Source organism: Plasmodium coatneyi, chromosome 13 (assembly GCF_001680005.1).
Source record: "Plasmodium coatneyi strain Hackeri chromosome 13, complete sequence".
Taxonomy (NCBI): domain Eukaryota; phylum Apicomplexa; class Aconoidasida; order Haemosporida; family Plasmodiidae; genus Plasmodium; species Plasmodium coatneyi.
This window is the reverse complement of record NC_033568.1, coordinates 208546-230965: the sequence shown is the minus strand read 5'-3', so window position 1 is coordinate 230965 and position 22420 is coordinate 208546. Positions and strand designations below refer to the sequence as shown.

Below are 22420 nucleotides of genomic sequence, written 5' to 3'. Positions count from 1 at the left end.
AAATATGAAATCTATCTATACTAAAATATACTTCCCATAAGCACTTATATTGCCATAAAAAATATTGTTATTCATAAATAATGCAATATTGCGCTGCACCAAAATGCCATGTGAAAGAGGGAATACCATTGTAATTATACACATACATCATCACTAAACATATGACACACATACATTTATGTAATAAGCATTGTATGCTCCTGCACATATATAACATATGTGTGTAAGGGTGTGAAGGGTATTTTTATAATAGGAACTCTTTATATATATTTATGTAATTATTGCCACCTCATTCTTTTTTTTTTTTTTTTAGTATTCCTTTTGTGCGAATGCATCCTATTACAATGGAATTGCAGGTAGTGCTAAAACGAAGGAAAGCACCCTTACAGGTGGAATAAATTGCAATTCGTTAGATACTACCGTGAGTTTCAAGTCTTCTTCAACTGCCGAAGGAATATGTAAAGAATTTGTGGCACTCTATAAATCTGTGGAATATGAAAATGAGGTGCCTGCTGAGCCAGGTGCTAATGAATTATCAGTTGGGTATTGTGATTTTTTAAATTATTGGCTAAATAAAAAATTAGGGGAAAGTGTTAACAATGCTGATCAAATAGATGTAAGCGATTTTTTTAATAAAATAAAGGAGAAGAATAGCACATCTTTTAAGAATAGTGCAAATTTGCATGAATATATGCATAATATAGAACCAGAAATTTTACAAAATATGGACCTCTTATACAATTTATATTATAATGAGAAGATAATTTCATTCCTCTCACAGTACCCTCAAAGCGCAAGTACTTATGATAAATCATGCTCACATTATACGCAAAGTTGTTATAATGATTATATAAAGGCAATGAGCACATGTCATAGTTCTGCTGACGATTTCTATCAAGAATTAAAGGCTTTCCAAGATAAATATAGTACGGATATTAAACTAATGGATGATAAGTCCACTTGTAAAGGGATTGCCCATTCCCAATTACTTCAATATGACCCTATCTTCGAAAAAGAACAAAGGCAAAGAAACAAGGAAAAAAGACTAGAGCTAATTAAAGGATTTACTACCACCACCTTCATATTGGTATTCCTTCTCATCCCATTAGCATATAAGGTTAGAACAACGACAACAACAACAATGGAAGAAAAAAAAAAAAAAAAAAGGAATTAAAGAAGGAATTCTCACTAATAGATGATTACATACTTCAGTAGTTATTAGTATCCATTCTATAAATATATATATCTACATATATATATATGTATATATACATGTCTACATATATATGTATGTATATATATGGTATATATGTGTATATGTATATATATGCATATGTTGGTATATATGTATATGTATGTATACATATATGTATACATGTACACATACTTCCCCCCCCTTTTTTTGTTTCGTGTTAGTTTACCCCTCTTCGTGCCTTTCTACATGAAAAAATAAGGAAAAAAGGAAGGAATAAGGTGGGAGAAAGGAAAAATAAATGGAAGAAAGAAGTAAAACAGAATAGGGAAGATGTCCTATCATCCTCTATAGATACGGATAGCAGCATTATTTCTACTAATGACGAATATAGTGTTAGTTATTATTCGACGTCGAACGACTAGTTATTTCCTTCATTTCTTTTGGTTAAGTATGCCCCCCTTTTTAAAAAAAGTAACATATAATGGAGAGAAGAATATTATAATTATGTGCGTGTGTGTGTATGTACACACAAATAGGAAGGAATTGGATGGAAGGAAGGTTATTAGGGGTGAAAACATTACATAGAATGTGGTACATCTATAATATAAGTGAACGGAGTATATTGTTCCATTTAGGACATATACTTTTTTTTCTTTTTTTTTTGGGGGTGTGGGATAGAGGGGTTGTTGTTCTATTTTTAATGTGATCTTTCCTTTGTACAACGTCGTATGTGCATATGGAGATTGGAATATATGCGCACACTCATATATGCAGGTGTGCACACATTACAACATGTGACCTAACAATTCGGTATGTGCTGTTGTGCCCATATAAAATATTCTATACACTAGCACTATTAGATGTGAATGTGGTCCATTATATATATATTTATATACTTGCGTAAAAGTGTACACTTATAAACTGGCACTTTTTTTTTTCTCCTCTTCTTTTTACATTTCCTTCCTAATTCTATTTATGTAAGGAAAAAAGGGCGGTAAGAAGAATTGGTGTGCGGACGACTTCTGCGCTGCGGGAGAAGATATTCGGGGCACTTAAATGTATAGAGTTTAAACAGTATTGAAAATGGGAAGGAAGGGGTAGAAATGTGCTCCGTGAATGTTGAACTGTACACTACGCATATATATGAATAGCTTTGCAGAAACGCTGTAAATAATAATAAAACATATAAAATGAATAGTGTATGCTGAAAATTTTTTCTTAAATAGGGAAGCTACATTCTTCTGTATACAATAATAGTAGGAACGTGATATATATAATAATATAATAATTGTTCCCAAGTGGGTGGAATCACCCATAATAGAATAATAAAATAATAATGATCATAAAAAAATAAATGAAGGAAGCAAGCAAAGATATGAGAGAAAAAGAAAGTTTAAATCATTCCCGGTACGTTCTATTTTTCTTACTGTGAAACATCTGTTAATGTTTCTACCTTAATTATATGTACATATCAATTCAATGCATATATACCTAATGGGCCATCGTTATCCTTAGAAATTGAGCAATGTACACTATAGGAGGAAGAATGAAAATTCCATATTCGTTCTTCTATGACCATCCTTAAATTGGCAAAATTCTCACATATATATATTACAAATGTATAAATATATACAGGAGCAGCAGCAAAAATTTTATAACATATAAATTCAAATTATATATATACAAAAGCAATGTACATATACGCAACAAATGTATATAAGGAAAAATGGTAAAAGTAATATGGTTTATTTATTTCCATAAAAAAAAAAAAAAAAACAGGTGTATATTAAGATGTATATTAATATGGTGTATATTCATGTGGTGCATATAATATTCTATTTTTGGTGTAATAAATTGAATAGTAATGAATACACACACATACATACATTTATATCCCCCTTCTGGTCAATTATATATTTATAGGACTATCCATGTATGAATCAATTACCTTCCAAACAAATATATAAAAGTTTCAAGAGTGGTAAAAATGGATGTAAGGATATCAGTTCCTGGACACAGGGAATAACGAGTATATTAGAAAATAAATTGAAACAAGAATGGGAAGATGAAAAATATGCAAAAGAGATGGTAGGGGCCTGGTGTCTTTTATCTAAAGTGCAAACAAAGAAGGAGCAACCATCATGCAAAGAGAAGTTGTGCAACTTCTTCTATTTTTGGTTGGGAGATATGTTATCTAAGAATTTGGGAAGAGCTACTACACTTCAGAATATTATGGAGAACATCTACATTAAATTAGGAGGCCCCGACGGTAAATGCAAGTATCAGACTATGCACGAGAATGTTGATAGTGATCTTTTCCCTCAAAGAAAATTAATATTTGATTATCTACATGACTATAAAACTATAAAAAAGAACCTGAAGGATTGCTCTTCACAAGGGTCTCCTTGTACTACGGAATATAACTCCTACCTGACAGCAGCTAATAGTGCTTATAACCAAGTAGGAGCAAGTTCTTCAGTTAGTGGGGATAATTACTGGAACAAATTTTGGAATCAGTTCCAGGGCAATGGTGATGGTGGTAGTGGTGGTGATGGAAAAGTTCCAAAACCCGAAGACTTGAAATGTGAATCAGTGTCCACAGAGGTGCTTGTATCGGACGAGGTGGAAAATCTTAGTTCTTGTATCGAACAGTTGTCTTCAGCAATTAATGCTGCATCATCAGAAGCAACATCAACAAGTCAATTATCACAGGGGGGTAATGATAGTGGTAGTGGTATCGTACCTGCTGTGTCTGCTGCTGGTGGACTTGCTACAATTGGAATACCCGCCATCTCCTTTTTTTTATATAAGGTAATAATTAGAAAAAATATGTGCTCCATGTACATATACGTGCATATATATATATGCATATTTATGTATATGTATGTACACTTCCATATATAACAATATATATATATTCCTACCCACGCACCCACCTCCTTCCACCACGTCCTCCTTTATTAGTATACCAATTTATTCTCTGGAATACATAACACCTTTGGAGGAAGTAACAATAGAAGTAGAAATAAAAGAGCAACCAAACATATCTTTGAGGACACTCTAACAGAGGGCGACACATTAACGACATACACAAGCGATGACTCTACAGTAGCTTCCACCACAATAGCACCTTCAACCATAGGCTCTGTTGGAAATTTTACTGAGTACAATGGACGAGCTACCTCCAACAGAGCGAACAGAGGAACGAATAATAGTAGGCAGCAGCAACATCAACATCAACGAAGAAAGAACAACGTACGTTACCATGCCATGTAGAACACGTCACACATCATTAAATGTATAGAACACATCATTAAATGCACACGATGCTCCCCACGGAAGGAACAATAATTATAAATGATCACCGCACACAAAGTCCGCACAGTTCACACACAGAATTCATAGAGTGTGTAAGGAAATGAAATGAAATATTTTTTTCTTTTCTATTTTACACTATTTTGCTTTTTTTTCTCTCTTCTTTTTTCTTTTTTCTCTTCTTTTCCTTTCTTTTTCCTTAATTACCATGAACACACACTTCCTTCTGTATTATATCCTACTTCCTTCTTATTCCTTCATTTTATAAATTCATGCTCCACAGGGAGGAAGCGAATAAATACAGGCACATGTGTATAGAAGGGAAGAAAAAAATATATTTCCCCTATATATAGAGGCTCAACAATATGTACGTTAAGGAAAAAATTCTCCTTCATAATCCATTTAATAATAGCAGTATAATGTAAATTCATAGTACACGCTAAATTAATAATACACGCTGAAATTGCATGTTAGGGAAAAATATTCCGCTCCTTTGTACATATGTAATAATTAGAACGCGCATGAGGTATAAATAAATAATAATATAACATAATCATATATTATGAATAACCCCTATACAAACTACTCTAATATCATAGGGGTACATGAATAAAGGAATGTATATAAAGGACTATGCTCTCTGTACATTTTTTTTTTTTTTTTTATTCTCACCCTAATTATTTCTACTTTTTTCTTTACATATATGTGTATACTGATTCGGATACATATGTATTGTATATTGTATCTGGTGAAAAATTAAACAATATGTATTATTAATGGAGGGGAATAAAAATTTCATAACAATTCAAAATGAAGGAACAGACAAAATTATCGTGCATATATGTATTCTGCATGAATATATGAACACATTCTAATATAAATTCATATTCCACATATACAAAATCAATGTACACAATTAAACCATGGTGAAAAAAGTAATAACCCCTCCCCCTTTTCATTTATTTATTTTTTCCTCATTAAAAAAAAAAAAAAAAAAAAAATAGGTGTATATTAAAATGTATATGTATGTGGTGTCCATATAGCATTTTATGTGCACAATATACAATAGAAGGAACCTGTATGGAAGTACATACATATACATTACCCTTCTCATATTCATAGGATCAGAATTACTGTAATGTGAATACATTACCGTCCAGAAAAGTGTACGCAGCATTCGAACAGAAGAATGGCAAACATCATCAATGTGATAACATCAGCACCTGGATACAAGGAATAGAAGAAATTTTAGGGGATAATTTAAGGATGGGGGCATATAGTACAGTTTCTTTAGAGCTAATAGCGGGTGCATGGTGTCTTTTATCTAAGGTTAGTACAGAAAATCCACCTTGTAAGGTGGGGGTGCTGTGTGACTTTTTTTATTTTTGGTTAGGAGACCAACTGCATGGTAAATTGAGTGGATGGAATACTTCACTTCCAACTATTATGCAACAAATATACACTAAATTAGGAGGCAACAACGGTCCATGTAGTTATGGAACTATTGACAATACTAATGACGGGGGCTTCCTCCAACGGAGAAAAAAAGTATTCGATTATTATTACGATTATAGAACTATATGGAAACAACTAATGGAGAATGACGCCCCCTGTAGTACAGCCTATGGAGAGTATTTGAAAGATGCTCAAGATGCTTATGGAAGAGTGCAAGCAAATTGTCCAACTAATAATGATGACTTCTGTAAAGAATTCTGGAATAAGAAGTTCCAGAATGGTACTATCCCAAAACCGGAAGACTTGAAGTCCAAAGCAGCGTCTGAACAGGACCTTCCACCATCTGACGATGAAGGGGATGAGAAAAATCTCCTTTCCTGCTTGGAAGTGTTGTCTTCCAAAGTTGCTACAGTGCCGAAAGAAACGTCATCCCACCTATCACCAGCATCACCAGAGGTGGAGGGTGCTGCTGAAAGCAGCAGGAGCATTGCCCCCATAGTTTCTTCCACACTTGCCGCACTCGGTCTACCAGCGGCTGTTTTCCTCTTATATAAAGTACATAATTATAATTACCACCAAAACCACTACATATATATATGCATACATATATATATGTTATATCCATGAATATATATAGTTATATATATATATACATATGTGTATATATATACGTACATATGGACATATATGTACTTATATATATGTGTATATATGTCTACATGTATATGTACATATTCCTTCCACCCTCACACCCCCTCTTTCCACTCCCTTTTCTGTCTTAGTATACCAATTTATTCTCTGGAATAGATGGCACCTTCCCTAAGGAAAGGAACAAAAGAAAAAGAGGGAGTCCAGTGGAACGACATTTTAACAAGTCTTCAGTTGACGACGACGATACCTTAACAACAACAGAAGAAACTTCTTCTACAGTGGACAGTTCCACAATAACCGATTCCATAACAGAATACTCAGCGCCGCCATCCAATAGAAGAAGAACAAACAATAGAAAAGGACATCAACAACAAAGACAAAGAAAGACGAATATTAGTTATCACAACATGTAATATGTTCTATTGTATGTAGAACGTCACATGTGAACATCACATGGAACATCACATGTAATATTAAATGTAATATACCCCCCCCCAGAGGGAGCACAAGTAAGCGCAAAGTTTATAAAGCATGAAGACTAAAAATAACGTTCCTTTTTTTTTATTTTCTTCATTTCCCTTCCTTTCGTCTTCTCTTCTTATTTAACCCTTTTGAAACTTAACACCCCAAAAAAAAAAAATAAAAAAAAAAAAAGGGAATAATATCGTACTAATTTTTTAAATGTGTAGTATAAATATACACTGTAAAAAAAAAAAAAAAAAGATAGAAAGGATGTTCTAATGTATGAAATATAATAAGTATTCAAAAAGGGGAAGAAAGAGAGGAAGAAGGTGTAGAACCTCGGATGGGTTAGAAGACCAAGGATGAGCAAAAACTCAGTTCATTGGTTGAATGTAATATTTTCAAATATATATATAGGGATAAGGTATTTACATTATGCGCATAAAGAAAGAAAAATAAAGAATAAAATAAAATGAAATAAAATAAAAATAAAATAAAATGGAATAAAATAAAAATGGAAGGGGGAAGGAAGGAATACTTTAATATATATATGTGCACAAAATATAGAAGGAAAGGATGGGCGATGGAAGAGAGTGGCGTAGCTGAGGTAACATATATAATATGTGCACATATTCCACATGCATATGAATGAGTTTTGTAGAAATTATTTTTTTTTTGTGAGAAAAAAATAAAAAAAAAGGGAATTTACTATAATAGCTGCACGATCATAAATAATTGAATGGGTGAGGGTGTATATTACGAATTTTTATCATAAACATACGTAAATTCCTTTCCTTTCCTTCTCTTCATACAATGGATGGAACATATTCCCACTATATTATTTCTTCCTATCATTAAATATTTCATAAATGTATGCTTTATTTATTACATATTGAACAGTATATGTACACATGCATAAAGGAAAAAAGGGAAGGTGAAGTACTGCGTGCATGTTGAACTGTTCATTACATACATATATTAATAAATTATTATTAATTATTGGTAATTACTAATAATTATTAATAGTTAGTAATAATTACTAATAATTAATAATAATTCCTTAATAATTATTAATAATTTTTTTTTTTAATAATCCATTCTTTTAAATAAAACTAAAATGGAAGTTCGTTGTACACAACTGAAAATTTTCACCTAAGGAAAGAAAATTGCAATCTTATATATGTAATGGACGAATAAAATAAATAGTAGTGTCAGTGTTCGTGTTGCATAAGAACTTACAATAATTGGACAAATAAGCACACTACAATTGAACAATAAATCCTAACAATATAATAGGTCCATGCATAAGGAATGAAGTATGCGGAATTAAAGATTCCTCCTACCCTTGTTCTGTCCCTTATTCTGCCATTCCTACATATTTGTTCACATTTCTGCCTTTAAATTATATATGTGCACATACAATAATCCTGATATATATATATATGTACTTAAAATATGTTACCATTGCACCAGGAACTAAGGGAATATGTTTCTTTGCTTAAAAAAAGAAGAAAAGAAAAATAAAAAGTCCCAAAATTCCCAATATTCACACCTATAATTAACATAGAACATGTGGAACATTTCAAATATTTGTTCGACATGAACATATATGAACAACATCCTTAAAAGAAGATGTTATATTATACACATATAAGAACCTATATAAGGAAATATACGCATACATAAACCATGTCAACATCAACAAACGTAAGAGGAAGAAAAAAAAAGAAGGAAGGAAAAAAAATTACATGTTTCCTTTTTACTTGTTTAGCATTTTCACATACATGTAGTGCACGCTAAACCTATTGCGGTATATAATTGAAATATAGGAATATATGAAAACACCTACTTATGTATATATTCTACACTCCTCTTCCTTCTTTCGTCAATTGTTCATATTTATAGCCGCTGAATGAAGAGGACTTACCTGCACATGTATATTTCTATGGTCCACTTGGGAGAAGCAACGTCCGCGACTGTGAAGATGAGAGCGAAAACAGTATAACGAGCAAGTTGACTAAATGTTGTAACAATGCAATTGCAAATATAATTCACAAGATTCAAGGAGCCTACTGTTTTGTGTCCAACATGAAACCGTACGAGGGGTATCCACACTATAAAGACCGTTGGCATTTTCTCTACTACTGGGTAGGAGAACAAATATGGAATGAACTGAAAAGTGCAACAGAAGGGAGCGACAAGTTTGCAGGCTGCCTGAAATCGGTTTGCGATGTAATAAAGGATAAATGTACTACTGAAAGTGATAATGGACGTGGAGGACAGGAATGTAAGCTTAATTGCCCCCAACAAATGGACGGAACCACTTTCGCACAGGATAAAAAAGTATTCGATTTCTCCAGTAATTATAATGAAATAAGGGATTATGTATACGGAGGTTCGCGTGATTGTGGACAATATTGGCCCAATTATAAGGGCGACATATTGAAAGCATGTACTAAAGTGACCACATATTGCGAAAAAGAGGACGGCAAAACAAAAGATAAGCAATATTGTGAAGATTTCCCGACGGAACATGGAGTTTACTGTAGGGTGACTCTAAAAGGAATGAACTGTAAACCACACGTTCCACAACCAAAAGATGACGATACGGCATGCACTTTCCAGGATCCAAATATAGAAGCCCTCAAAGAAAACGTACGTTCTGCCACCACCAAAGCAAGTATTTCTTCTATACTCGGCACCTTAGGTTTAACGGTAGTTCCTTACGTACTATATAAGGTATAAAATACAATTACCATTACAATTAAAAGTGATATAATATAAGTAACAGTATTTCCTTCCTTCCACCAACTACGCCTAACAACCTTCCTTCCACCAACTACGCCTAACAACCTTCCTTCCACCAACTACGCCTAACAACCATCCTTCCACCTACCATCACCCTAACAACCTACCTTAGAAACATAACAGCCCTAACAACCCACCTACCCACCTACAATCTAACAACACACCTACCACCCTACCGCCCTACCATCTAACAACCTACCTACAACCTAACAACCTTCCACCACTAACAACCTTCCTTCTTTTCTTTCAGTATAAACCATGGTCCTCTTGGTTTGGTAACCACACTTCTGGAAATGGAAGGAGCGGAAGAAACAGAAAAAAAAGAACAATTGGACGGAACTTTGATGTTTCTGCGGAAGAGACTTTCACTGAATATTCCACAGATAACTCAACAATAGGTGACTCCACAACAGATAATTCCACCACACTACGTTCTCCTACTGCGTACACAAGACGGTCTACCACAGGACCGTCTACAGGGCAGGCTACAAGGAATAGAAGGGCAGGAGCAGGAACAAATAATCATAATACACCAGGTCATCACCGGAACAATGTAGGTTACAGTCGCATGTAAGCAGGATAAGAACGTCCGTCAAATGACAAGGGTAACCGCGCATAGTTCGTACAGTGCGAAAGCAGAATGCCCCCAACACATTCTTTCCTCCTTCCCTTTTTTTCTTCCTTCCGTTCCTTCCTTTTCTTTCCTTCCTTCTTTCCTTCTTTTTTTATTCCTTCTTTGCCGTTCCTTTATTTTTTTTTTTATTCCTATTCTTCATATTTCATTCTTTTCTTACTTCCATGTGTTTTTTTATATAAGCACATAAGGAAAGAATAGTACCAGAAAGGAGCGCGGAACAAAAAATAAAAAAAAGTACTAACTTCCTTTCGAAAAAGTGTTTTTATTTAAAAAAAAGGAAGAGAAGAAAATTATGAAGTCAAAATTTTTATAACAGAATGAATAAGCATTTCTTAATTCATCAATAAAAAAAAATTATCCCAAACAAATCAAAATTAAGTGAAAAAAAATTTTTTTTTTTTCACATCCACTTATATCAGGCACACATGAATATGTAAACACTTTCATACAAAACAAAAAAAACAAAAACAAAATGTATTTACTACACCCTAAAACCCGGAATCTGAACATAAAACCTGATTCTTAGGAACAAAGTCTTCCTCCCTAAACCCGGAATCAGAAGGTTGAACCTGTTCCTTAGTAACACCTTCTTTAGGAACAAACTCTTCCTTCCCTAAATCCGCAATCTGCACTTGGAACTTGTTCCTTTGGAACATTTTATCCCTTTATGAATTCGCTTCCCATAAATTCTTCTACAATAATTTTAAGGAAGTCCTCCTTCGTCGATTGCATGTCCCCCTTTTGACATTCCTCTAAGACTTCTAAATGAATATCAATAATCATGCGGCGACGTACACCACGACGACCGACACCGCGACCAACAGCACGTTTTTTCCTCCTTCCTCTTGGCGTAGAACAAGGTTTTCGTTCCTTTACTAAGGTATATTCATGTGGACCATCATCCTGGTCCACATGGTCAACAATCTGCTGTTCTAAGGGAAGTGAACGACGTACATGACGTGCTCTTCCGTAACGTTTTCTTGTCTTGCGAAGCATTCCAAAGTACTGAACAAAAAAAAAAAAAAAAAAAAAAGAAAGAAAGAGAAAAAATGTTTCTTTAATAGGGGGTGCGAAATGTTTGTTCACACGCAACAGTAATTACTACTTCAAACACTAAAGTGCGAAATCCTACACACACACACCCTAAAATGCGAAATCCTACACACACACTCCCTAAAATGCGAAATCCTACACAGACATCCCTAAAATGCGTAATCCTACGCAAACACACCCATAAATTGCGAAATCCTACACATACACACCCCTAAAATGAGAAATCCTACAAACACCCTAAATGTTACATCCCGCAGCTTAACTGATAAATCTCGCACCCTAAATGTGAAATCCTATACATCCCACACTGATTCATTCAACTTAATTTTTTTTTTTTTTTTCATTTCTTTTTATATCCTTCTTAAAATTCTTTCCTCCTTTTATTTTCTCTATTCCAATGAATACATTATATATTTTTTCTTTTATTTATGTACACCTTCTCTCTTCATTCTTTCTTTCCTTCTTATTTCTTCTTTTCTATTCTTTTTTCTTTCTTTCCTTCTTATTCCTTCTTTCCTTCTTATTCCTTCTTTCCTTCTTATTCGTTCTTTCCTTCTTATTCCTTCTTTTCTATTCTTTTTTCTTTCTTTCCTTCTTTCCTTCTTATTCCTTCTTTTCTATTCTTTTTTCTTTCTTTGCTTACTTCTTTTTTCCTTCTTTTTTTTTCCTTCCTTCTTTTTTCCTTTTTTTTTTCCTTCCTTCTTTTTTCCTTTTTTTTTTTCCTTTTCTTTTTTTTCCTTCTTTTTTTTTCCAAATTTTTTTTCCTTCTTTTTTTTTCCAACTTTTTTTTTCGTCCTTTTTTTTTCCAACTTTTTTTTTCCTCTTTTTTTTTTTTTTTCTTACCTTCCAAAGGAGATAGCTCATAACAAGGATACCAGTCACCGAAGGAATTAAAGGAAGGTATGATGTAGGGAGGTCAATCTTGTCAGTGCGCGCGGAAGGAAGAGGTGTTGCTGGGGCAACCTTTCCCTGTCCACCTTCCCGTAATTGTTCTGTTCCTGATGATGAAATACTGTTAGAAGAAGAGGGATCCGTGTTGGCGTCCTCAGAAGTTGGTTTAACTTCGTGGGTTGCTTCTTCCTTACTCTCGCCCTGGGTGTCTTGTATGTCTTGTTGCTCAGAGGCCTTTGTATCTAAGAATTGAGTAAAAAATAATAAAGGAAGGTTGGTTTCAGTGGGATCATAGGAGGTGTGGTTTGCCAAATTGTGTAATTTGAACTGTGGTAGGAAGTAATGAGCAGGAAGGTGTTACATGCATGTGTAAGGTGCAAAATTGTTGAAGTGCTTGAAATTTTTTTTTGCCTTTACTTAGGTCGTTCTCTTCTTCCTCCTCTTCCTCGTCTTCTTCCTTCTCCTTCTCCTTCTCCTTCTCAGGAAGATGTTCTTCTCGAGGTGGGTCTTCTTCTACCACCTCTACACTCTCCTCAGCAGTCGTGTCGGAGACGGTGGGGGAGGTGGATGGTGATGTTGGTTCTACAGACTCTGAAATTTTTGCCTTTTTCTTTTCTTCCTCTTCCTCCTGTTTTATTCCTTCCTCAAGTTGCTCAACAATTTCTTTGAATTTATTTGAGTTGTAATCATCACTGATAATTTTTTCCTCCTCCTCTTCCTCCGCTCGTGGTTTGATTGAACCCTCCGGAGCACGGTCCCGATATTGCCATTTACCGTCTTCACACAATTTTTTCTCGTTAGTTGCTTCTCTTATCTTAGTATGCAACAAACTTGTGCCAAATAGTTCATCCGCTTCACCTACCCTATACCTTTTGTCGTCTGTAGGAATCTTAAATGCAGCATCATAAATGCAGTCTACATACTTCCCACCTTGCTTCATGAAATACGTCCTTACATCATTCGCCCCCTGAAGAACATATTCTATAACCTTAGTAGGAACACAAAACCAGTGCATATACCACATCCATGCTTTTAACAGGTTACATAGTGGGATATCTTTCACTTTCTTCGCACATGGCATTTGTCCCTGCCCCTGATTCTGTTCTTTGTTTTTATATTGCTTTTCAATGCCTGTCGTCAGCATTATGTTTTTCATCATAATATTACAGAAATCCTTATACTTTTCCATATCATCACCAAGGGTACTCTTCATCTCGTCACATAATATTAAAAGAAGTTTTAGTTCTTCATAATTATTTTCGTCTTTTTCTGTTGCATTGTTCGAAAAACGTGTGAACCATTCCCCAAGAGTGGCTGTAAAGAAAGGAAGATTGTGTTAGGGGTGTTTAGTGGAAGGAAGGAACGTCGTTAGTTGGGTGGCGGTTGGTGGAAGGAAGGTTGTTCCTTCACTTTTCCTTCTCTTTCTCCCTCTCCTTTCCCTTCCTTTCCTTCTCCTTCTCTTTCGGGGTTCTTTTTTTTTTTTTTTTTTTTTTTTTGTTTTTTTTTTGTTGTTTTGGTTTTTGTATTACCTGTTTTGGAGCTGGAGGGGTTGGAAGGTGGATAGATGTCTTCCAGTGCTTCTTTCATTTTGTTGTCCTTGTCCATTTTGTCCTTTAACTTCTTGCTCACTTGTTCATTGCCCATTTTACAGGATGAATAATCCTGCTGTGTGCATTCAAAACAGTCAGAATCACCATTACACGGAGTTTCTTTCCTAATTTCTGCACTTTTACTGAAGGCATGGTTTATGCCTGCCTGTATGCTTATCCTCTGGGTACAAGAATTAGCCTTGTCCTTCATTTTCCTTATGAGTTCATTTAATATGAGGCAGGCTGCAGTCTGTTTAAATGTTCTATTATTCTTCTTGGCTAAGTCGCCTCCCTGCTTATCATTTGAATCCTCTTTAATTTCGTAAATATGCTTTAATCCGGCAGTGATGAGCATACAAGCTTTAGTATCAGCTTCTGTCCATGAGGTGGTGTTGCTGCTGCTGTCTTTTCCATTAGGGGCTTTACAATGGGTTTCTTCCATAGTTGCTTTATTGGTAGATATGTAGTTAGAGAGTAGCTCGACCCTATTCTCGATTTCACTCCACACTTGACCCTATCAGCAGAAGAAAGATAGAACATGTACATATATTTAATACCTACACGAAAAGTTCATTCATTCTTCGTTTCAATAATATACATTACTTTATGTCCATTTTGTGCTGCCTCTAATTTTAATAAATAATAACAATCCTTACCCAATCCTTTTGTGGATTTCCCTTGTCCTTATTCCAGTTGTCGATAACAGTCTTTAAGCTGTTCTGTAACCTACTGTCTTTACAAGTAACATCTGTAAGAAAAGGGGAATAAAAGTGGGAGGTAGGAATAAATAGTACTAAGGTAATGGAAGAATGGTAAAATGGTGGTAGATGCTTGGTGGTAGGGGTGGTTGAGGTCCCCCTTCCATTGAATTCCAGAATTAAACCATCTTTACCTTGCCTATAAGAAGGACGGGGAAAAAAAGAATAGGAGAGTATTTTATCTCTCTCACTTTTTTTTTTTTTTTTTTCGCACAACTACTTTATAAAGCACATATATACATATGTAAATACATATATAAGTAATCGTAACCATACCCTTCCTTTGGAATATACGTTACTATTACATCCTCCACTCCTGGCTTAAGAGACCATAGAACTTCTCTCTTCCGACGTCCACGAACTTTGTTAGCTTCATTGTTTGTTCCTCTGTTTGCTGAATCATCTGCTGCACGAGGATCACCACTTCCAGCAACATGTTCCTCTTCCTCGTCTACCTTCGTAGGTTGCTGTTCAAATACACTCGTCTTCGGCGGACCCATTTTTACCATTTTTTATCACACCACCACTATTTATTGAATGAATGGAATCGTTACTTACTAAATGGAAAATAGTATTTCACTAAGTATCTACACATAGTGTGTACAACAAAACGTACGCATACATTCATACTTTACGTCCTGTTCCTGTGAGAATACTTTTTTTTTTCCTTCTTTTTTTTTTTTTTTTTTTTTTTTCTTCTTCCTAAAGGAAGAGGAAGCAACCTTCCTTCCGCGCCTAAGACCCCTTCCAACCACCTACCACCCCCAAAATCCCTAACAACATTCCTTCCCTAAGGAAGTACCATCCTTCCACCAACCACCTAACACAACCTTCCCTTCCTCCCTCCACCCTAAGAATCATCCTTCCACCCCATAACAAATCTAACACCACCTTCCTTCTTTACACCTTCCACCCACATACTACACCTAAGTACACCTCCCTGCACACTTTCCTCGCTTCCTTCCTTCCTTACTTTTTTTTTTTTTTTTTTTTTTTGTTTTCTTTGTTTTTTGTTTTCTTCTTTTTTTCTTTTTCTTTTTTATATATTTTTTATTCTTTCTTCTTTAAAAAAAAAAAAGAGCAACGTTCCCTTCACCCTAAAATGCATACCTGCACCCCTCTGCACACCTTCAACATACATTCTTCATTACAACTTAAATTTTTTTTCTTCTTTTCTTCCTTAAAACTTCCTCCTTTACAGCTATTTTTTTTTCTTTTTAAATCATCCTCTTTAACATAAACCTTCTTTTTCTTACCTAAACCTTTTTTTTTTCTTTTCTTCTTTTTTTTTTTATACACCCTTCGGGTGTACCCCTCCCTAAAGAAAGGGATCCTCCTCTTTACCACACCTAACAACATCATTCTAACCCCCCCAAAATCTTTCTCTCTAATACCCTTACACCCTACCTCTACATCCTTACACCACTTCATTCTACCACTCTCAACAAACTAACACCCCTTCCTTCCACCCCTAACACCCAAATCTGCACCCCGCTGCACACTTCCCCCAACATGCTTCCTTCCTTCCTTTTTCCTTTTCTTTTTCTTTTTCCTTTTTTTTTTTTTTTTTTTTTTTTTTTTTCTCCTTAAAAAAAGTAACCTTCCTTCGACCACCCTCCCACCTAACAACAAACCTAACACACTTAGCAATCTTACTTCCACGAACAACCCCTAACACAACCTTCCTTCCTTTCTTTTTTCCTTGTTTCGTTCTTTCACTCTTTTCTTCTTATTCCTTCTTTCTTTCCTTATCCCTTCTTTCCTTCTTTTCCTTCTTATTCCTTCTTAATCCTTCTTTCCTTTCTTTCCTTCTTATTCCTTCTTTTTCCTTTCTTGCTTCTTTTCCTCCTTAGACCATTCCTTCCTTCCGTCCTTAGACCGTTCTTTAGACCTTGCTTAGAACCTCCTTACTTCTAACTCCCCTTCCTTCCACCTACCACCCATAACAACTTTCCATTCTAACAGTCCCTTACAACCTTCCTTCCACGTCCAACACAACCTACCATACCACCTGACAACATTCCTTTTACCCCTAACACCCACCTACAACCACCCTTATAACATTACTTCTACCACCCCTAACAACCCACCTACCACCACACCTAACAACCATCCTTCCAACATCCAACTAACACCGCTAACAACCCTTCCTTCCCCTAACAACATTCCACCAACTACCAACCTAACAACCTTTCCTTCCACTTACCACCCCTAAGTGCACCATCCTGCACAATTCCCTTCGTCCTTACACCCACCTCACAATATTCCTTGCACCTTCGATGAACCTACCACAACCCACCTAAGAAGCTTCCTTCCACCAACCACCCTAACACCACTAACAACCCTTCCATCCACGTACCACCACCCTAACAACCTTCCTTCCAGCCTACTACCACTCCTTACAACCCATCTTTCTTCATCTAGACGATGATGATGAGGTATATGGAATTGAATATTCTGACGAATATTTTGTAGAAGAATTGTCGTCGTCCTCCTCCTCAAAATCATTAAATTCTCTCCTAAGGGACCTTTTACTTCTGCTTCCTCCAGAAGAGGAGTTATTCCCCTTAATGAAGGAAGAGAGGAAGAGGTGTGATTTATACTTGTAAAAAAAGTATGCTAAGGCAGGTAATCCTATTGCAGCTAATGCGCCAGACACAGGACCAGGGACGATACCATCACCACCGCTACCACCTGGTGTAACTCCAAGTCCTGGAGAAACATCAACCCCTGGTGCAACCCCAACTCCTGGAGCAACTCCTACTCCTGGTGCAACTCCTACTCCTGGTGCAACTCCTACTCCTGGTGCAACTCCTACTCCTGGTGCAACTCCTACTCCCGGTGCAACTCCTACCCCTGGGGCAACACCTACCCCTGGAACACCACCATCGACCACGGCGTCTCCTAAGTCGGAGTCATCTCCAGCAGACGGTTTCTTTGGTGTTGCCTGGCATTGCAATTTCGGTGTCCCACTTTCATCAAAGTTGCTCTTATATTCCTCTTTAAATTCATTACAAAATATATCCGCCCCAGTTGTTTCACTACAACTACTTTGCACACTCGAATATGCTCCCTTAAGTTGGTCTAAATATGTGGTACATTCTGAATTACATAAATACTTATTATCTTCTGAGTCATTATTTATAATACTAGAATTATAGGAGTAATCAAATATTAATTTTCTCTGGTCGAATATAGATTTGTCCATTTGAGAATATGTGTTTCTACAATTATTAGTGCATGACACACTTGCCAAATTTCCATAAATTGTTTGCATGACTGTGCTCAGTTCATGACTGTTCAATTTGTCCTTTATTTGGTCACCAATCCAAAAGTATAAAAAATAACAGGGATCGTAATAGGATGGGGTGCCGTCCAATTTCTTCTTCCCATTACATGCACGATAATGGTTCCTCACAATTTCACCAGCTAAGTTCTCGTCTTCCATATTGAAGCTCCTTAATCCATTTTGCACTGCAGCCTTTACACTCTGGTTACATCCTCGCCCCCGAGTGGTCCATGTGGTACAGGTGTTGTCTTCCTTAAATAAGGCATATACATTTTCTGAGGGCAATTCATTTGGGTCCCCTTCCTGAAAATATAGAATTGAACAAGGAATGAAACATAGATCGGCTCATGTGTACCCACACCTATATTCATTATATTATGCATGCAACACTATGTGCGTATTATTAAAATATCCACTTTGAAAATGAACATAATTATCCGTGGTCCTACTATTTCTGCCAGGGATATAGGTTTCAGTCCATGTTCCGATTCGCATTTTGCCTCGAACTCCTCGGGACTTCCCCTGGTATTAAGTGTACTTGCATTATCCTTACAGTACTGTTTACCCAAACCCCTGCTCGCACAATACGTATTCATACTATTATATGCTTCAAAAACTCCCTTTACGTAGTTGGAGTACTTAGTATAATTTGACTGATCCTGCTGTACTAATGCGCATATAGTACTGAAGTCGTAATAATAGTCGAACATTTGCTTCATATGCTTGAAATGCTGCTTCGCCGTGTCCGGGTACATATTTATACAATGTACATTAGGGACCCATGTGCTCAGTGTACTATATATTGTGTCCATAACATCCTTAAAATTAGTTGTGCCCTTCTTCTCTTTCCGTACTATGTCCCCCAACCAATAATAAAAGAAATAGCAACGATCATTATAGAGTGGATTATTTGAGTTCATTCCGGACACATAGCACCATGCATTTGCAATCTTCTCTGCATTACTCTTAATATCGGAATAACTTGTTAATGCTTTCTCCAATGCATTTTTCCCCGTTGCTGCGGATGAACCATAGAGACCGCACCCATGGGATCCCCCATTAAACTCGTCATATACCCGATTTGATGGTAAACTAATCGCACCATTACCCTACAAGTATAATTAGTAAAATACGTATGCGCATATATACCCGCATGCACCCGCCCTATTGTGTGATACGGCGATCATTATATATACACATATCACTCTATATGCATTTTTTTAATAGAGGAAATGAAATGTACTACTCTTACCATTGTTTTAGTTATATATCCTTCGTACCTAATAAAGTGATGTTTAAAATGTTCTTTTCATATATTCGCATGGAATATGCATACAAGGGTTCTGCCTGCTTCCCATAGGGAATTTTTAACTAATAGAGAAATATCGAAAATTTTTATACTTTTCCCCTATATAATATACTTCAATTTTTAAATGGTAATAATACAATGTACCTACATATGTGTACATTAAGATCATTATGATTATGTGCACATATATATAATTTGAGGGGAAAAAGAAAATGTAAGAATAAGTATATTGGAATATAAGTATAAAAATTGGGGGAAGAGGAAGATGTAATTACAAAATTTCTTTTTTTTTTTTTTTTTTTCTCTTATACACCTTTACTTTTTTATATATTTTATTCTTACATTATTGGATTATGGGTGATTATTAGCAATATTATATTATTCCTTATACGTTCTTATTATTGCGCATATACAGGAACGGTGCACAATTCATCTCTCTTGACGAAAGTTTTTATATGTGTTATATTAATATTCATATATTTATTGTTATTCAAATGAACTATCCAGTAGAGTATAAGTATGCGTATACACTGTTTATATATGAGGAATATTTACTTCCTTTTTTTTTTTTTTCTCTCTCTCAGAAAATTATATTTTCATAGATATGCCATGAAGAATATGGAAACAGTAAAAAATAAGCCAAAAGACCAAAAAAAAATAAACTAATACATATTATTGCATTAACTATATATGTAAAAAGGAAGGTATGTGTAAACATACACCCATAATAGAAATATTTTTCTTCAAATTTTTGATTCCTTCCCCTTCCTTCCATTCATGTTTATTTAGCAGTAATAATTTTATTGTTATTCTTTTTTTTTTTCTAATTTTTTTATTGTTCTTTTTTTCGATTCCTTTTCGTAGGTGTAATATGGTTGGACTAACTTAGGTTATATATATAAAATATACATTTTACATTATAGGAGCTACATAACTCCCTTCTGTTTTTTGCTAATGTAGATTATATTCTTTGTGCACATATATATTAAAGTAAGCTTCCCTTTCATTTTATTTTATATTTATTTTCTTTTTTCCCTTTTTCTTTTATTTTTCTCCATTATTGATCATTCTTTATTCCTTATTGATCATTCTTTCCTTATTTTCTTTTTCTTTCGTTCTTTCCTATTTTCCTTCATTCCTTCTTTCCTTCTTATTCCTTCCTTTTTTCTTAAACCTTCCTTTTCTTTCCTCCTTAGATTCTTCCTCTTTCCTTAACCCCTTCTTTTATTTCCTCCTCCTTAGACACCCCTTTCCTTCCCTTCCTTCCTTAGACACTCCTTAGACCATTCCTTCCTGCTACTTAGAGCACTTCCTTCCTTCCTTCCTTAGACATTCTTTCCTTCTTAGACCCCTTCCTTTCCTTCCTTAGGCCCTTCCTTACACCTCCTTAGACCTTTCATTTCCTTCTTTCCTCATTAGACCTACTTTACTCCTCATTATATCCTTCCTTACACCTCCTTAGACCTTTCATTTCCTTCCTTCCTTAGACACCCTTTCCTTCCTTCCTTAGACACCCTTTCCTTCCTTCTTTTCCTTCTTTCCTTCTTTTCTCATTCCATACGGAGTCGTGCACTACATGATGGGGTTAGATAATAATGTGCGATACGTATAGTGATAGTGGGCCTACCATTCACCACTATCCAAACACACCTATTAATGAACGAAAAATTTCCCTTCCTTTCACAGGAAGTGTCGGTGCTCAGTGTAGCCTATCCATAGCCTATCCATACCAACATGTATAAGACTGGTGTATACATTGAACTGGTGTATGGATTGAAGTGGCATATGGATTGAACTGCTGTGGATGGAACTTGTATGGATTGAAGTGGTATGGATTGGACACAATCAATCCCCCCCCTACATATATGTGGGAGGAGGAATTAATCATCCATACGGAAAAAAAAAACTATATACACATAGTTTTTAAGGTGTTTGAAGAATAAATGTGGAAAAATGTGCACAAAAAGTTTGGGGCAAAAAAAAATATATATAATATAGAAAAATATATGGGGGGGGCCATGAGGGAGAAAAAGACAAGTGTTCCACATTTCCAAATTTTACAACTTTGCAACTTATAAGTTGTGTAAGTTATAAATTATAATTTGTGACTTTTGTATTTGGAACGTTGGATATATTTCCTTCGAGCTCTACAGTAGTAGAATCCAAGTAAAGCACCTATTGCAATGAGTCCTATGATAGTACCAACTGCAAGTACTATAACCCGAGCCTGTCCAGATCCTTGAAATAATGTCCCTTCTCTTTTTATCGTTTTTGCTAGTTCCAAAAATTTTAAGGGTTCATCAATAAGGTCTCCTATATTTATGCATGTATAACACGGAATGAAAAAACTAAGGCCCAAAATAACCAATGTAATTAGTAGTAAGGTTCTATGTTTCATTCCTCGACGACAATCATGAAACACTTTCCTACAAATTGTTCGACATTTCTCCTTAACACTTCTATCTTTTTTGCTCTTTCTTACATGTGGCAAATGTGTTAAATCTACTTTTGAATCAAAACTTGAATCAAAATTTGAATTTGTTCCATTTGGGAAGGTGCTTTTAAAGGGGGGGTCGTCTTCATTATAACCTTTATGAGAAAATGGACTTCCGTGCAACGTTGTTCTTGTATTAGATTCACCACTTGTTGATGATGATGGTCCTCCACTGCTTGAATCACTTCCATCTGAGGAGTCATATGTGCCTAAAGCACTTACCTAAAAAAAAAAGAAAAAGGTGAATACGTTCATAATTCATCTGGAGTATATATAAGTATTACGGTTCAAAAAAAGAAAAGAAAAGAAAGAATAAAGAAAAGAAGGAAGAAATGAAGGAAGAAAGGAAGGAGATAGGCGTGTGTGTGTGTTCTGTTCCTTATTCTTATAGAAATATATGTTTGAACATCAGGGAATTTTTTTTCTTCTTTGTTTTTTTTCTTCCTTTCTTTTTTTATTCTTTTTTTCTCTTTTTTTACCCCTGTGGTACATAATGATTGTCACTTATTCGCAT

At 35.3% G+C, this 22420-nt stretch overlaps 5 protein-coding genes across 5 annotated transcripts; 2 read left to right on the top strand and 3 right to left on the bottom strand.

Annotated features, from left to right (window-relative positions):
• Positions 1-5320: 5320 nt before the first annotated feature.
• Positions 5321-7029, top strand: PCOAH_00048030 (KIR protein; the record flags this gene model as incomplete). Its single annotated transcript, XM_020061586.1, has 3 exons — positions 5321-5353; positions 5633-6520; positions 6748-7029. 3 exons carry the CDS (start codon positions 5321-5323, stop codon positions 7027-7029), a joined length of 1203 nt encoding a protein of 400 aa, XP_019917256.1.
• Positions 7030-8767: 1738 nt separating this feature from the next.
• On the top strand, positions 8768-10460 carry PCOAH_00048020 (KIR-like protein; the record flags this gene model as incomplete). Its single annotated transcript, XM_020061585.1, has 3 exons — positions 8768-8785; positions 8984-9817; positions 10137-10460. 3 exons carry the CDS (start codon positions 8768-8770, stop codon positions 10458-10460), a joined length of 1176 nt encoding a protein of 391 aa, XP_019917155.1.
• Positions 10461-11180: 720 nt separating this feature from the next.
• Positions 11181-11920, bottom strand: PCOAH_00048010 (SICA antigen; the record flags this gene model as incomplete). The annotated part of the gene is made up of 2 exons (XM_020061584.1): positions 11181-11528; positions 11876-11920. The coding sequence occupies 2 exons, from the start codon at positions 11918-11920 to the stop codon at positions 11181-11183; spliced, it is 393 nt and encodes a 130-aa protein (XP_019917419.1).
• A 572-nt stretch (positions 11921-12492) lies between these two features.
• PCOAH_00048000 (SICA antigen) lies at positions 12493-15314 on the bottom strand (the record flags this gene model as incomplete). The annotated part of the gene is made up of 6 exons (XM_020061583.1): positions 12493-12497; positions 12662-12709; positions 12885-13781; positions 13997-14570; positions 14713-14804; positions 15086-15314. 6 exons carry the CDS (start codon positions 15312-15314, stop codon positions 12493-12495), a joined length of 1845 nt encoding a protein of 614 aa, XP_019917314.1.
• A 1916-nt stretch (positions 15315-17230) lies between these two features.
• On the bottom strand, positions 17231-19358 carry PCOAH_00047990 (KIR protein; the record flags this gene model as incomplete). Its single annotated transcript, XM_020061582.1, has 3 exons — positions 17231-18406; positions 18553-19212; positions 19347-19358. 3 exons carry the CDS (start codon positions 19356-19358, stop codon positions 17231-17233), a joined length of 1848 nt encoding a protein of 615 aa, XP_019917212.1.
• Positions 19359-22420: the final 3062 nt, after the last annotated feature.